Here is a 17,532-nt window from a genome sequence, read left to right as displayed (position 1 = left end):
TGCCACGCGCACTCACTAGGGTTTCGACATGCCAAACCCTAATTTGGGAAAAATTGCTACGCTAACCAAGCCAAATAACGTTTCCCAGAGCGTTGAGATTGATGTGGCAACATGTCCAACGTTGCCAGAGCCATATTTGGATCTAACACCAATATGCCAAAAAAGCTACCACGGCTACGCTGCTGGCATGCCGCTATGCCACGGCTACGCCAGGCGCCACTATGCTAATGGCGCCACTTTGCTATACAACAAGATGTGGCCATAATCAACGACTACCCTTCCTCATGAGATGCAATCTCAGCCATCCAAGTACGCGACCGGAACAACGGACTTGCGGCAAATTCCAGGCAACCAACTAGTGGCCATGGCTACGCCAGGCGCCACTTACACCACCGTGCCACTGGCATACACGAAATATGCCAGTCATGCTGCAATGTCACTGTCATACACCAAAAACGCCACTATAACATTACCAGGCGCCAACAGAAGGTAACCATAATCAACGGTTACCCTTCTTCATGAGATGTAATCTCAGCCATTCAAGTTCGCCACCAAACTGACGGACTTGTGGCAAATTTTAGGCGGCCGGCCAAGGCAAGCCTAATAGCATCACATGTTATTTTACTACGGCAAGTCTCTTCACTTTGACCTGCCACACATAGCAACCTGCTACACGTTTTCCACGGAAAACACTCGAGACATCAAACATGTCACAAACTGGGGGATAATCATCAGGGTATTGGTCTGGCAGTTTACAACGTGCAGCGTGCAATACTCCCGTTATAAGAAAGTGTCATGAAGTGGGACAATTAGTGGTGATGAAAGTAACGGTGTAAACTAATTCACCTCCTTCATCATGGAAGCATAATGCCTGATGGTTACACGTTACCCTATTCTTCCACCACTCAATCGTTTCCATTTCCTACGAGACCATGGTACGTTTCAATATGACTTGTATAAATAGGTTTCACCTATTTACCACAAAACAACAAGTTTTGGTCGGCAACAAAATAATAGAAATCACCTGGTAACTTTCCATTCTGCTAGCCAGTTCTACTTTCAAATACAAGTCATAAACAACCACACCTTCAAAATCAACGATTCTTGTCTCAAAACTCTCTTCGCTTCCCTCCCTAAGACCAACCCTTCTTCTTCACTTTGTGACCAAAGCAAGCCTGGAACGGCCATTTCTTGGTTTAGGCCAAGATTGTACAGATTGATCTCTCTAATCAAAAGTACTCCCGTGCAGTGCATTGTTTAGGGTTTAGATTCGTTTCTCATCCACACACCCGAAATTACCAAAATCGGCAGAAACAGTTTTCACCCGTAAACAATTGGCGACCACAGTGGGAGATTAATCTCTCGGTTGCAAATTCAAATCTCAATTCCATAATTCTACCAGTAAATGCAATGCTTCGAAGCGCATCGTCCAAGAAAAGATGGATTCAGGAGAATTACGTCTGGGGACTAGAGATTCTCCGCCTTACCGCGGATCGACATGAAGATGTTTCACAGACAATAAAAAATGACTGGGGAACTTTTCGCAGCAAGGAGGGCGTCGCATAAAGACTCGGATTTACTCCCTGAAGATTCAGTTTTGGTGAAAGGATCTAAAGTGAGTAAGTTTTGTCAGACAATGTTTACACGATCTACTGTTCGGGTTTTCACATTTGCAACGGAAGACGATAACCCAATCATCCCAAGATTTCATATCTTTCCCTTTCTCACGCAACATTCACGGTTTCACAATTTTCCCGAATGATTTTACTACTTACATTCGCAATTCTGATTTTGACATATTGATTGATCAAAAAGTAATTATTCCAAAATAATCCAAAAACTCTTATAAGAAGCAATCATGCATCAATCCAAAAAACCAGAAAACCAAACCATAAACTAGGCATTTGTTTTGCCTTTCAAAAAAAAAAAACTAAGAAAAGGAAGTTCAGAAAATAAAAACATTCAAGGGAAATTGCCTAACAAAGGCTCGTTCTTCTTGGAGAAAACGTATTTCATGCTTTGAAGAGCCGCCTGATTCAGCTTCAACTCCTAGGACAACTTCTCGACTTCTGCCTCATGTTGATTAATCAAATCCGAGGAAGGGCCATCAACCGCTTCAGCCTGCAGCCTTTGGATCTCGGAAAATCCCTCACAGAACCAGGAGGCATTAAACTCAAAGTTTACACACATATCCCGATGGAATTCCCAGCTTTTAACTACATCTCCAGAAACAGTGTGTCCAGTCACGCCACACATGTCATGAATTGAAGATAAGGTTTCCTCCACGCGCTTAACCAATGCAAAGAGACTATCAACCTTCCTGGTCGTAGCGATGTGCCCATACCTCTTCCATATCTTGGTATATAGCTCTGCATACTTCACGGGCACACTGAATCCCCCAATCAACACGTGACCTTCAAAAGGAGCCTCGAATGGAAGATCAAAAACGACACCTGCGGTTGGATGTGCGACTAGCAAAGACTCTTTGGGAGAAATTACGCCCTTCGTCACGACAACGTTTTCCTCCATGGGAGATACAACAACATCCTCATGATGATCAACCTCCATCTCAGGATCACCAGCGGGTACGGTTTCCATGACTGGAGACACTGTTACACCCTCATCATCTGTGTTCGGCTTGGAGTTGCTAAAAATTTCTCGATGCAACGGCAGAATTGCTTTCAGGTGACATCTTAACAAAATTTCATATGCTTTTGAAGTAACTACAACGAAGCAAAATAGAAAAGTTACTACTTTGGAGAAAACCGTGCATAAAGGTTTTGTCAGAATCAAGTACGATGATAAGAATAAATCCACGGAAAATCTTCTATGAGAAATTTTGTTTGGACACAAGTCATAGCACGTGTAGACAAAAGGAGCACGCATAGCCAAAGGAGTGGGGACTGGTACTCGCGTTAACAAGACATGTTTTCCGCGGAAAACACGCCCCTAGCCAAAACTGTCTCGCAACGGGAAGTATGCTATTGGCCAAAAGAAGAATGCATCCCACTGCGAAAATTGTACGCACGGCCACAAAAGGAAAAGGAAAACCCTAAAGCTAGGTTTTCATGGGAAAAAGGATTAATGGCATCCACCCATCCGTGCACGCCTACTTTACATAATAATTGGCTTCCTTACCATCAATGTAATGGCTAATGTCACTACGATACCGCTAGCAGAGAAGAATCATTCATACACAAGTATTTCTACGCGTTTATGGGAGATATGCCTATGGATAGGGTTTACACCAACATGAGAGCAAAAAAAAAAAGAAAAAAGGAAGAAACGTTGGAACACATACCTGGAATATGCTCGCCTACCCTTTTACTTTGCTGTTAGCACCAAGACGTGGAAACAAAGCCAGTACTGCAAAAGATAAAAAATTGGCGATGCTTTTATATACATATTACTTTTGGAGTTTGAGTGGAAGAAGGTTTCCTTTTAAGGCCATGCACAGAAGAAGGCAGTTGGGCCCACAGAGTCAATGCCCCACGTCCAAAGCCATCAGCGCCCATCCGCCACTCCAAGCTAGCCGTGCCCATCTACCACTCCAAGTCAGTCATGCCATCCGCTACTCCAAGTCAGCCGCGCCATCCACTACTCCAAGCTAGCCGCGCCATACGCTACTCCAAGCTAGCCGCGCCATCCGCTACTACAAGCTAGCCGCGCCATTCGCCATTCCAAGGTAGCCGCGCCATCCGCCTTTTCAAGGTAGCATCGCCATCATCATCACTTTGCATCAGCATCAGCCCCATGGCCCAAGTTGGCACCAACGTTCTGGCAAGCAAACCTCGCCAGCACCCTGTGGCCAAGCCAGATTTATGCGAAGCCGCCAATGCAAGGATTACAGATTCTTCACGTCTCCTGACAAAGGTTAGCCAAATCTTCCCGACAATCTCTTCATGACTTGTTGTTCCGATTTTATCCTCGTCTGTCACCATCTCATGCTTACCCCGCAACAATGCCACTATTCCGAGCTAAGCAGGGGACTTAATGTTGATGGTGCTTTTTAACTTAGGGTTAAAATCGTAAAACCTTGCATCTGATGTAACGTCACTCTGTAAGGAAACGGAGCCATGAGTGTTAACCTTTCTATTGACATATTTATTGAGTCGTTCAATATATATACATGAAATTTATCCATACTGGCGCATGTAGCAACCATCCCAGATGTTCTGTAAATTTCGGCGCCTTGCCCATATTCACTTAATATAAGTTTCTTTGAATGCTTTCTATGCTATGTTCCCCGGCTGAACCCTTAATGTTGATATGGCATGACAATTTATGTTCACTCGCAGCAGAGTAGCACGAATTTCCAAGTATCAAGGATAAGGTATTTGCATAAGGTATTCAATCAGAAAGCATGTTGCTCTCTGTCAATGAACTTAAACGAACTCTGTGTTAACACATAGAATTCAATAAATTACCCTAACTAACTTGCAAAAGTTAGGGTTTTGCGCCTTGCGCAGTATATTATACCTTGCTTGTCGAAATTAAGCCTAGGCAAACTAGGTGATTAATCCCCCATGGATTAGTAAGTGCAAAATCCTATCCAAAATTATAAAACAAGGAGGCTTGGCCACGCCTTAGGCCAAACCGGCGCCATTTGCCATTGGACACTCCCCATTCCCAACCGGCCCTATTTCCCTCGACCAATCAGGTCACCTTAAATTCGCCACACGCACAAGTCGTGGTTGGGCCCATACTTGCCGACCCCATTTCTCATTGACTAATCAGGTCGCTCTAAAGACGCCACACTCACACTAAAAGTGTATCCACGCCCATGCTTGGCTGGTCCTCTCTTTTTCGACCAATCAGGTCGCTCTAAACTTGCCACACTCACATAGAATTGTGGCCGCTCGTGTTTGGCCGCCCCATTTTCTTGACCAATCAAATCGCTCTAAACTTGCCACTACACATAAAAGGTCAAACGCACCTTACCGCGTCACCATACTAACTGGCAAGCCAAACGCGCCTTTCCACAACAACATATTAATCGGCATGCCACTCTGTCACAGCAACACGCCAACATGCCGTTCTGCCGCAGCAACATGCCAATATGCCACAAATGACGCCGTTACATGCTAATCCACTTTCTGTTCGTGACCAATGCCATAACAGACTCCAATTAGAATTTCACGATGGAAACAAGACTTTTGCTTCAGTAGCATTAGTCGAAACCCTAATTTTTGGTCATAGACCACAACATGCCACGAGCCACTTTAGCTATGGCCACGCCGCCAATCCCTAACTTTGGCCACGACGCCAAACCCTATCCTTGGCCACGCCGACAAGCCATAACTTTGGCCACGACGCCAAACCCTAGCCTTGGCCATGTCTCCAAGCCCTAACTTTGGCCAGGACGCCAAACCCTAGCCTTGGCCACGCCGCCAAGCCCTAACTTTGGCCACGCCGCCAAATCCTATCCTTGGCCACGCTGTCATGCCCTAACTTTCGCAACGACGCCAAATCCTAGCCTCGGCCATGCCGCCAAGCCCTAACTTTGGCCACGGCGCCAAATCCTAGCCTTGGCCATGCCGCCATGCCCTAACTCTGGCCATGGCGCCAAATCCTAGCCTTGGCCACGCCGCCAAGCCCTAACTCTGGCCACGACGCAAAATCCTAGCCTTGGCCACGTCGCCAAACCCTAGCTTTGGCCACGACGCCAAATCCTAGCCTTGGCCACGTCGCCAAGCCCTAGCTTTGGCCACGACGCCAAATCCTAGCCTTGGCCACGCCGCCAAACCCTAACTTCGGCCATGCCGCGGCCGTACCACTATGCCACAGCCATGCCGCAGCCGTACCACTATGCCACGGCCATGCCGCAGCCATGCCACACGCACTAACTAGGGTTTCGACATGCCAAACCCTAATTTGGGCAAAATTGCTACGCCAACCAAGCCAAAATAACGTTTCCCAGAGCGTTGAGATTGATGTGGCAACATGGCCAACGTTGCCAAAACCATATTTGGATCTAACACCAATATGCCAAAACAGCTGCCACGGCTACGCCAGGCGCCACTATGCTAATGGCGCCACTTTGCTATACAACAAGATGTGGCCATAATCAACGGCTACCCTTCCTCATGAGATGCAATCTCAACCATCAAAGTTCGCGACCGAACTAACGGACTTGCGGAAAATTCCAGGCAACCAACTAGTGGCCATGGCCATGCCAGGCGCCACTTACACCACGGTGTCACTGGCATACACGAAATATGCTAGTTATGCTGCCATGTCACTGACATACACCAAAAACGCCATTGTAACATTACCAGGCGCCAACAGAAGGTAGCCATAATCAATGGCTACCCTTCTTCATGAGATGCAATCTCAACCATTCAAGTTCGCCACCAAACTGACGGACTTGTGGCAAATTTTAGGCGGCCGGCCAAGGGAAGCCTAATAACATCACATGCTATTTTCCTACGACAAGTCTCTTGACTTTGATCCGCAAAACATAGCAACATGCTACACGTTTTCCACGAAAACACTCTAGACCTCAAACATGTCACAAACTGGGGGATACTCATCAGGGTATTGGTCTGGCGGTTGATAGGTGTTGTAAACACCTTGTTATTTATCTATTTTTTATGCTTTCTTTGCTACTTTTCTTGTAAATTTTGTATCTTATGTTTGCTTTTGAGTTTATTAGGTTTTTTGGAGTCATTGGAACAAAAGAAGAAGAAACAGCGCAAAAGTCTCATCTCATGTGCAACTACTGTTGGAGGCGGATTATTTCTCATTATTTGCTTTTATTTCTTCATCTCTGTCTGAAAAGCATGTTGGCTTTAGTGATGCAAATTCTGTCTGAAAAGCATGACAACTTTAGTGATGAAGAGACATTGAAGAGAAGAAGTGGATTTGAGAAGTAAGAGATGGACGCCGTTGGTGAAAGAGTCCGAGAAAGAAGAAAGCGTTCATTTGGAGCAAGGAATGCAGAATCGTCGCTATACATGCATGCGCTACTGGAAGCACAATGGAGCAAAATGAGGTCATTCTTTGGGGGCTCTCTTAGGGTTCCTAGAGTCATCTGTGTACCCCTTAGCCAATTCACCTGAGTAGATGTATCACTCCAGTTTCTCTTACCCTAAAATTGAGAGAAGTTATTTCTCAATCATTTACTTTACTTCTCAAATTCAGAGAAGACAGAAAAGCGCCATGGCGGCATTATCATCCAGAGAGTAATCCAGGGAAGGAATGGTCAAGGAATTTATGGTGATTTTGAGGATCAATGGATAGAAGAGAAGATCTCTTTCTCAGTTTAATGAGTTTGAGAGATGTTCACAGTTCAGGAACATGAAGAATTAGGGTTTGAACTTGGAGGAAATCGATGGTGCTGTTGAACCGAGAAGTGGAATTGAAGCTGTGATGAATTCAGTGGAAGAATGGGTTTTGGAAATGATATTCTGGTGATACTGTGAATGGATGGAAGATGTTGAGTCTCATGGGTTGAAACTGGTGAAGATACAGATAAAGTTCTTGAGCTGTGATGGAAGAAAACAAGTGAATACTGGCGATGAGTTGTGGTGGTGATTGTGATATGGTTTTGCTAGGAATGATCGAGATAAGGTTTAATTGAATCCTGAAACGAAGAAAATGGGGGTTTTATTTGGAATTGGTGGTGAACTGAAATTAAGGTTCTGATGTTGGAAGAAGTGGAAAGTTGTTGTGGTGGTTGTGAAACTGTGAATGAAACGGAGAAGAGCTCAAGCAGTACTTTGTATGGTATTGTGTATGCGTAGAGTTGTAGCTGAAGATGAATTACAGAGATGGGTCTGTGATTGGAGTTAAAATTAGCTGGAAGATATTGCTGCTTTGGAATGGAAGTTGCGTTCACAATAATCTGTCCCAGGAGTGCAGTCAACAGAACTGAGATGGAAAAGGAATTAAATTTGGTGGTTAAGAAGAGGAAATTGCAGCTGGTATTGATGTTGAATACAAGGGTTACTGGTTGCAGGTTTTGAGCTGAGCAAGGATTGCAGTTAAGAGCTAAATGTGTTGTGTGTTGTTTGAATGAGGCTGGTGCTATGGTTGAAGCAGTAAGTGGTATTGCAGCTGCAGGTTAAGATGGTTGTACTGAAATTGCAAGTAGGAGACAGTTCTGGTGCTCAGGTTATGGATTTGGCAAGAGGACATAGGGAGATTGTGGAGCTGTTGGTTTGCAGTCAGAGTTGTGTGAGCTGCAGGTATGGGATAGGCAGGAAAGAGCTACAGAATGAAAATGGGTTTGAGTATGGATCTGTAGATGGAAACAAAGTAGTGGTGCAGCTGGTTATGGAGATGAATGGCAGTTCGTCTTGGTTTAGCACTGCAATGGACTGAATTGCAGGCATGAAGTGCAGCTACAAATGTGCTTATTAAAAGAAGCTACAAAGGATGAATGGGATGCATTGCAGGTGATGCAGAAATGAAATTGAGTTGAATGTTGCAGTTTGTACAGGAGCTAAAGGAAAAGTTATGTATGATTGAAGTGCACCTGGGTATGAAATGCAGGGAAGGCTGGTCTGTAAATGTTGTATGAATGGTCTGAGGTCGGCATTGCAGGTGGAGTTTGGATGAATGCATTGGAGCTGGTGGAAGAGCTGATGAGGATTGTACAGTTGCAGTTCGAGATGGCCACTGATGCTGATTCAAGGGGTTGTATGGAATTGAATGGCATTGCAGTGAATGGAACAATGGATTATGGAGCTGCTGAGATGCAGTGAATGATAATAGATGTATGTTAGGACCTGTGCAGGGGAAGAAGTGAAAGAATGGCCTGAAAATGGTCTGGAACTGACCAGAGAACAGACAGAACTCTGCCAGATTTTCTTACAGGCGAGTTAACTCAGTGATCCTATTGACTCACTGATCCAGGTACTGACTCAGATAGATATGGACTTATTTCGACTGGGCTTGGCTAATGGGCTATCAGAGACTTAATTTGGAATGAGAAGAGAAGAGAAAAGTTTTATAAGGTTCTCTATGTTTCATATTCGATATATTTACTTCTACTTTTGTTCTAGGGTTTGGGAACATGATAGATTTATTTCTTCTTTGGATGAACTCCATGAACATGAGCTAGTTTTCTTTTGGTTAAGGAATAAGTTGGAATTCCAAACATGATTTTTATGCAATGAATTAGTTTTGTCTCCATGCTTTATCGTTTATAATTCACCATTAATATTGTTACATGATTTGAATGCTTGTTTAGTCGAGTCACGAATCGATTGGGTTTACTTTCATCTATATTGCTAGATTAGAGTTTATTATACGGAAAAGTGATAAATTTCTGATTGCAAGTAGCATAATTATGAGTATTGCTTGTAGTGATACATCCTAGTAGTCACAAGTGAGTCATAACCTTTGTTAAATCGGATTAGTGCTTTTACACGTTCGATTGCTTTGATTGGTATGATTTCATAGAACTTAATGCATCTTGGGAATTAAACTTGATTAGTGCTTTTAAATGTTAGGTTGTTCTCTTAGATAGAACTCATACTCGCATCTTTTAATGTGTTTGTTGATGACAAAAGGAAATTAGCGGGATATTCTTGCGATCAAGGTATCCTAGGGCTATTGATAAAAGTTGACATTAAATATCAATTCTATTTATTGTTTCGAATACATGTTTGTGAATGAAAACTGATCCTTGACCAATATCTTAATCTTATTGATTTGCGTGTTTTATTCCTTTGTTTGCTTTTAGTTTTGTTTAGTTACAAAAATCAGAAAATCCCCCTTGTTACTTATAGGAAACCGAAAAATTTGACAACCCAAGACCACTCTGTGGGAACGATCCTTTCTTTCCCTTGCTTCATTATATATTTTGAGTAGTAAGAAAGTGTAATTATTTTTGACACCTACTACAACGATCAAATTTTGGCGCCGCTGCCGAGACAGCGGTTGTCACTTGTTTTTGGTTTCTTATTTTTTGTTTTTAGTTTTGTTTTTCTTATTTTTTGGTTTTTAACATTGTTTTGAGAATCGTGTTTCAGGTACCTATTATGGACGGAGCATATTGGAGCAATGGATACAGTTTTCAACAACCTCAACACTATGACAATTTCCCACCATCTACGGGATACAATCAAAACCAATTTATTGGTTATGATGCATATCTTAGACAACCTTATAGTGATTTTCATACATACCAACAACAACCTTGTAGTGGGTATGTAAGTCAAGCACCAAGGTGGAACAATTCTACTTATAATTGGCTTCATTCGAGTTGTATGCAGATTATGAATGGATTGCAAGACATGCAACAAAGACTAGACCAAATTGACCGTGATAGAAAGAACGTCGCACAAATCAATTTCTGCAACACTTTTTCTTACCCGACTCCGGATCGTAGTTATGATCATTCACCTATTCAAAGGGAAGAGTCATGGGAAAGAGAACCTATTGTAGCCAATGGTGGTATGCGTATGAACGTTAGAAAATTTGCACATAAATTATACAAGTTGGAAGATGATGAAGCCTCGGAAGAGCTTGTCGATGAAATTAGTAGGACCATCCATATGGAACTTAAACGACGTCGTGATAAAGGTTGGGAAACCGACGACGATTCTGATTTCGGTGAGTCTGAAAATGAAGACAAAGATGAGTGTTTTGAGAATGTGACTGTTATGACTAATGTTGTGGAAGACCCAATTGAGCTTGCAAATGATTGTAATGATAATGTTGATGTTGAGATTTTGGTTGAGGCAAGAACGGACGAAGAATAATTGCAAGTTTTGATAGAGGACCACGATGTGCAAGAGGTAAGTAATTCACTTGAATTCTTTAAGGGTGAAGAGGATACTATAACACAAGAGTTGCAAGGTTTGTCTAACCCTCTGCCTATTAATCCTTCTCCTTTACTTCTTATTGGCTTGAATATATGTGCTTCGAGAATATTGTTAGATGACTTTGTTTCTCGATATCTGCCATTAGAAACATTTGATTCTCATACTATGAATGTTTGCAAACAAGAAACCATAAAAGCTCCTGATTTCTATGTTATTTATATACTTCCAAGTGTATAAAAGAATAAGTGTGGGTGAAACTTCTATGGGACGATAACTTCACTTCTGTTTTCTTGTACTAATATTTGTGTGAAGCGAGTATTTGCAAAACAGGTTCTATGGGAGGACCCCCAACTTTTCAGATTATTGGTGTATGGGGAATTCGTCTTGAAAGTCGGCCTAACGACTTTAAACCAAGCGCTGAGTGGGAGGCATCCCATCGGTTTTGTATCTTTATCTTTCTCTTTTTATTTTTAAGCATTTTATCTTTGTTTTTGCATATCATTTGCGGAATTTTCCACCTTGAACTTTACTTTGAATGACTAAATTTTACATTGAGGACAATGTAAAGTTTAAGTGTGGGGGAGCATATATATGTTTGTATAGTTAGTTTGATTTAATGCCTTTAGTGAAAAAAAATAAAAAAGAAAGATGATTCACTACTAAGTCTAGAAACTTGTGTCTTACACTAATGGAAACATCGTGGTTGTAGGAGTTGATGAACCCATTAGTAGAGTCTATTCATATGAAAACGAACAAAATATAAAAATAAATAACATGTTAGTTGTCACCACATCTCCGGATATGGTTAATAATAGACTGGCTTTTAAAGCAAAAAATGGTAAGTCTCCTGGGCTTAATAAGCCTAAGAATTTAAATGTTAATAATCAGCAAGCTCTAACTCCAATTAAGCTAGTTCCGAGCAATTCTACTTCTACTTCTGACGAGGAGGAAGAAGAAGAATCTTCAGATGGTATTAAAGTCTCAGGTATTGAAATTACATGCGTTATGGATGCTATTTTTTCCAAGACCAAGAAGAAAGGAAGAATGAGAGGGAGTGCTAAACGCAAATAGATTTTTATTTCCTTTGTTATTTTGTTTTATCATTGTTTTTTTTATTATAGCCTTTTGGGTTATTTTAGTTTGTTATTTTTTAAACCCCTTTGGTTTATGGGGGTGGGGGGCTTTAGAGTCCCCTTTTGTAATTACTTGTAATTACGTTTTTTTGCTTAATAAACTATTGGACTTAGCAAAAAAATATTTATCTATTGTTTCTCTAAGTGATTTGGTGGGGCACCGGCATCGAATTGTTATCACTGCTAGGGTGAAATAGAGTGATTGAGTTACTACAAAAAAAAAAAAAAGACCAGACCAATTTGACCAAACGGTGTACATAAATTTTTTTTTTAAAAAAGATTGACACTTGGATAGAAATATGTGTGTGTTCTCTCTGTTTCCATCGCCTAAACAAGCGTGGAATGCAGGATCCATGAAAATTACCATGTAATCTACTGACAAGAATCATGCGTTTGGATCCAAAAGATCCAATCATGTTGTCGATTTAAAAAAAATGAAAAAAAAAGAAAAGAAAAAAAAAAGAAAATAATTATTATTGTGTTGAATAAAATCGATCATTGGTTCCCTTGTATATGCTAGTTGTGTTGATATTAGAATTCAGACCAGTAGCTCAATCCAATAGGATTTTTAGGTTTGTTTTGGCAGTGACCTTCATACAGATATGGGGAACATCGTTCACCTTAGTCAACAGTCCGCCACCATCTACTTTCTATATCCCTCTTCTTAATCTTTTCATGTGATTGTGGTTGATTTGATTCCGAGTATTGTGGTTGTGTTCAACTTTCTGATAAAGCTAGATTACTAATTTATGAATTGGATTTGAAAGTGGGTACTTCCTCCTGTAATTATTGAGAGTATGCCAATTACAAAATGTTTAGTGTCATTTTTAGACTTTTTACAGGTAGCTGGATTTTGGAAGTAAAGATTTTGTAAACCTTCACGAGACTAAAACTCGTCCACTAGGGACACCTAGGGGTTTAAAGGATTGTTATTTAATCTAAGAGTAACCATAGCCTCGACGAGACGGAGTTGTATATATGTTTTAGAATTATTTGGTTTGATTTGCTCGAGGACTAGCAAAGTCTAAGTGTAGGGAATTTGATAGGTGTTGTAAACACCTTGTTATTTACCTATTGTTTATGCTTTCTTTTTTTGGTAAGTCCAAAATGTATTGATGAATAGCAAATATTTACAAAGAGTTTACAAGAAAAGAGGTCCTTAGACCCCAAAAAGTTACAAACTATTTAAATCTGAAATAAGAGACATTAGGATATTCTAAAGAACTTAGAAAATAGGGTCTCTCATCATAGTTCATCCCTTCACCATTCCTCAAAAGACAACCCCTTTTTTCCATAACATCAGCTGCAAAATTAGCCTCTCGATAAGTATGCACAAACCGAATGGAAACATAATAATCTTGAATCCTTCTCCACCTTTGTCTTGCGAACCAAGGTAAATTAGAATTCTTAAAAGCAGTTATGGCACCAATTGAATCTGACCTCACCAAGATTTTACGAACTGACCATTTCATAGCCCATTCCAAACCTACAATCACACCAAAAGCTCTGCCAAGAAGTTATTAGTTCGACCTAGCCCAATGCTCATAGATCCAACGAAATTGCAACCAGCATCTCGAACTACCACACCAGCTCTTGATCTACCAGGGTTACCTTTGGCAGCACCATCGCAACACAATAACAGTTCATCCCAGTTAGGAGGAACCCAAGAACACTCAATTGGTTGTATAATCTTTACCTGTCTATGTCGCACACCAAAACAATTCAAAATCTCCAGATCTTCCGAGGTATTATGCATAAAACTCTTCAACCAAATAGAGAAACCATGGATCAAATGGAAAGTGCGCTGTTTGAAGAAGTGAATACTCACTGTCGCGTTTTGAAAACAGGCCATATTTCTTGTCTGCCACAGCTCCGACCGAATTATCATGTTGGCCAATAACCACAAATCTTTTATAACGCGACTTTTCCCTTTAGATGCCTTGTACGAATTCACTAAATCATAATGTGGACTGAGTTTAAACAAACCTGAGCACCACTGCCAGATTTGTGCTGCAAACGGACAACTCCATATTACGTGCTCTAAGGACTCTTCAGCTTGTTTGCATAAGTAACATCTGTTGGCTAGATCAACCTTGAATCTGCTCCTAATTTTGTCTTGAGTTGCACAAGCTTCTCTACTGATTTTCCAATTCTGAGCAGCTAACTTTGGATGTATTGCTTTCCTCCACAAAAGACCATACACTTCAACAACTGCATATTTCTTTCTTAGGATATGTTTTGCAGACGAGACTGAGAATTTTCCATTCATCTCTGGCATCCAGACTCTACAATCCTCCCCTCCTTGCTGCACCGTCAAATTTGTTAAGTCCACACCATCTCGCACCAACTGTTGAACATGAGCGCCCTGCAACTGCAAGTTATTGTTAACAATAATATCACTAATCATGATGGAACCATCAAGGTCAGTTTCACCAAGTATGTCTGCAATACTTTCGTTACCATACCAAACATCAAAACAAAGAGAGGTAGGCCTCCCATCACCAAGAAGCACTTTGGTATTTTTGTCCACAGTGGAGTGAATTAAACGAATGCCTGGAATAATCGAAGACTTCACCCCATATTGTTTAAGTCTCCCTAGCCGAGAAGTGTACTTCGCCCATAAGAAACGAGCCCATTTTTTGTTAGACAACCGAATGTTCCACCATAATTTCATGAGAAGCGCCTTGTTTATGAATGCTAAACTAGAAATACCTAAACCACCTTCATTCAAAGGGTAGCAAACTTTAGAAAAACCAACAACAAACTTCCTTGAGACCTCAGCATCCCCACACCAAAGAAAATTGCGAATCACACGCTCAGCTTGTTTAATAAACTTCAAAGGCCACTTATACACATCCATGTTGTGAATAGAATAACTAACAATCACTGAATTAATAACAACAATTCTGTCTTGAAAAGAGAGCAATTTATACTTCCAAACAGCAAGTTGATTCTTAATTTTATCAATCACATTGCTAATGTGGCGATACTTAACAGCACCGGGCATAATTTGAACACCAAGATACCTGTCCGAGAAAGTAGAAATTTCCATACCAAGTAAATTAGTGATGGTAGTGCAGCGATTCAAAGAACCACCACCATAATAAACCTTACTCTTTTGATGGCAAACAGTTTGACCCGAAGCTGTTTGATATTTTCCAAGTAAAGCAAGAAGATTGTGCAAACTCTTCATGTTTCCTTTACAAAAAATCATAATGTCATCAGCAAAGAAAAGGTGAGTAGGAGAAATACCTTTTTTCTTTTTGGAAAGCATTGGCGTCATCTTCTTTTCAAGAAATAATTTTGAAAGATTTCTACTAAAAACATCTTCAATCAAAACAAAAATAAGAGGGGATAAAGGATCTCCTTGCCTTAACCCTCTATTAATCTTGAAGAAACCCTCCGGACTACCATTAAGAAGAATAGATATACGAGCCGAGCTAAGAATCGAAAAGATCCAAGAACACCAACTCTGAGAAAAACCATACCTCCGAAAAACTTCAAGAACAAAAGACCAACTTACCGTGTCAAAAGCTTGGGTGATGTCAAGTTTAAGACCCACATTGCCATCCTTACGCTTAGTTTTAATCTCATTTACCATCTCCGACGCCACACTGATATTTTCATGAATGTTTCTTCCCTTCATGAAAGCAACTTATTCCTCTGAAACAAGGTTATCAAGCACACTACCCAGTCTTGTAGCAAAAACTTAGTAAAAATTTTAAAGAAAAAATTACTAAGACCAATGAGCCTAAAGTTACGAAGAGTGTTGGCTCCTCTAACCTTGGCTAATAAAATCAAAAGACTAGAATTGGTACCTTGAGGAATCAATTTCTCTTGCCAGCAAAAGGTAATAACTTTGTAAAGGTCTTGTTGAATCACATCCCAACAATGCCTATAGAAACAACCAGAGACACCGTCAGGGCCAGGGGCACTATCAGTGCCAAGATCAAAAACAACAGTCTTTATCTCCTTCATAGTAGTTATTTCATCCATTCTCTGACTATCTTCGGAAGAGATAATATTACGATCATAATGAAATAACTCCTCATCTATGGGAAGTTCAGCACCATTAAACTTAGACTCAAAAAAAGAAACCATATGGTCTCTAATATGTTCATAATCAGTTAGAACAGTCCCATTCTCATCCACAAATTCCGAAATCAGATTACTGCTCATGCGAGTTCGAATATTGGTATGAAAAAAAGAAGTATTACTAGCAACATCCGTGAGCCACAAGTTTCTCGACTTTTGCTTCAACAAAATGGATTGTTGAGCACGAATTTCCTGAAGAGTAACTGAAGCTGCTTTGGCAGAATTGAGCTTAGAAATGTCTTCCGGATCTTCATCTGAAATACGAAGAGCAACTTCCATAGTCAGCTTAGCTTGTTTGAGCTTTGCATAAACATTGCCAAAGACCCTTAAATTCCACTCCTTCATGGCAGCCTTTAATCTTTTGAGCTTGTAAGGAAAAATAAAAGCGGGAGAGCCAGAAACAGGAGCATTCCAACTCTCAATAACCATGCACATGAAATCAGGATGAGAAAACCACATCTTTCGCACTCTAAAATGAGCTCTTTTAGGTCTTGGGTTGGCAAAAGGAAAGCCAATAAGAGAAGAACGGTCGGAAACTTCACGAGGAAGAGCTTTACACCTCCAATTCTCAAACTTATTAAGCCAGGCTTCATTGATAATATCTCTATCCAGCTTGCAAAGGATTCTACGAACACCAGATTGCCCATTAGCCCAAGTAAATTTAGAACCCAAAAAATCAGCTTCAAAGAGATCATTGTCATCCATCCAATCACTAAAATCATTAATGACTGAAGTCCGCGGTTCACGACCTCCTTTTTTCTCATCATTACGCAACACACAATTAAAATCACCCATGACCAACCAAGGAGTATTATTATCAACTGAAGAAAGTTACTGCCATAACCTTCTACGAGTGACTTGAAAACAGCTAGCATGAACAAATTATACCAACAAACCCGCGGTTTCAATAGTAATAGCTTGCCTACTAGTATTCACAACAACACAACAGGCCTCATCATACTATTTGACCAAAAAATCCAGATGTTTCCCTTAGAAGAATCAACAGAATTATGAATAATATCTCTCTTGTAACCATCCACATATAACCCTTGCATAAAATTAAAAGTACAATGTACTTTCGGCTCAGCAATGCAAAAGATATCTGGCTTATACTTCTTAAGTAACTCTTGTAATTTGCACCTTGCAGCATGGCGTGCAATGCCATTTATGTTCCAATAAAGAACACGCATTAAAAACTAATTTTGGAGGAGTTATTAACTGACTGAGAAGAAGTCCCAGTATTTATTCTTGGCGAGTTACCTTTTTCAACACGGTTTCTTAAATTTGAAGCTTCCAAACCCAATTCAGACTCGATTTTCGAAATTGTTTCAAGTTGAGTATTTTTTTCCCACCGTAGAGTTTACCAACTTGTGCATGGTTTTCATGCGTTCCCTTTGCGTTTCTTGTTGTGCCCTGAACTTAGCATCAGCTGAACTTTCAGCTACATCCGGGGCAATATTAAGAACATCAAACTTTTTTTTATTAAATAAAAATTCACCAGCCATTAGTTGATCACAAAGAGGAGTTGA

The 17,532-nt window shown here is 40.7% G+C and overlaps 1 protein-coding gene across 1 annotated transcript; it reads right to left on the bottom strand.

The window, feature by feature from the left end:
* Positions 1-13,400: 13,400 nt before the first annotated feature.
* LOC113296345 lies at positions 13,401-16,798 on the bottom strand. Its single transcript, XM_026544653.1, has 2 exons — positions 15,727-16,798; positions 13,401-15,106 (listed from the first exon to the last, which is right to left on the bottom strand). Exons 1-2 carry the CDS (start codon positions 16,796-16,798, stop codon positions 13,401-13,403), a joined length of 2,778 nt encoding a protein of 925 aa, XP_026400438.1.
* Positions 16,799-17,532: the final 734 nt, after the last annotated feature.

The sequence above is a fragment of the Papaver somniferum genome, chromosome 7 (assembly GCF_003573695.1).
Source record: "Papaver somniferum cultivar HN1 chromosome 7, ASM357369v1, whole genome shotgun sequence".
NCBI lineage: Eukaryota > Viridiplantae > Streptophyta > Magnoliopsida > Ranunculales > Papaveraceae > Papaver > Papaver somniferum.
This window is presented reverse-complemented; position numbering and strand designations above follow the sequence as displayed.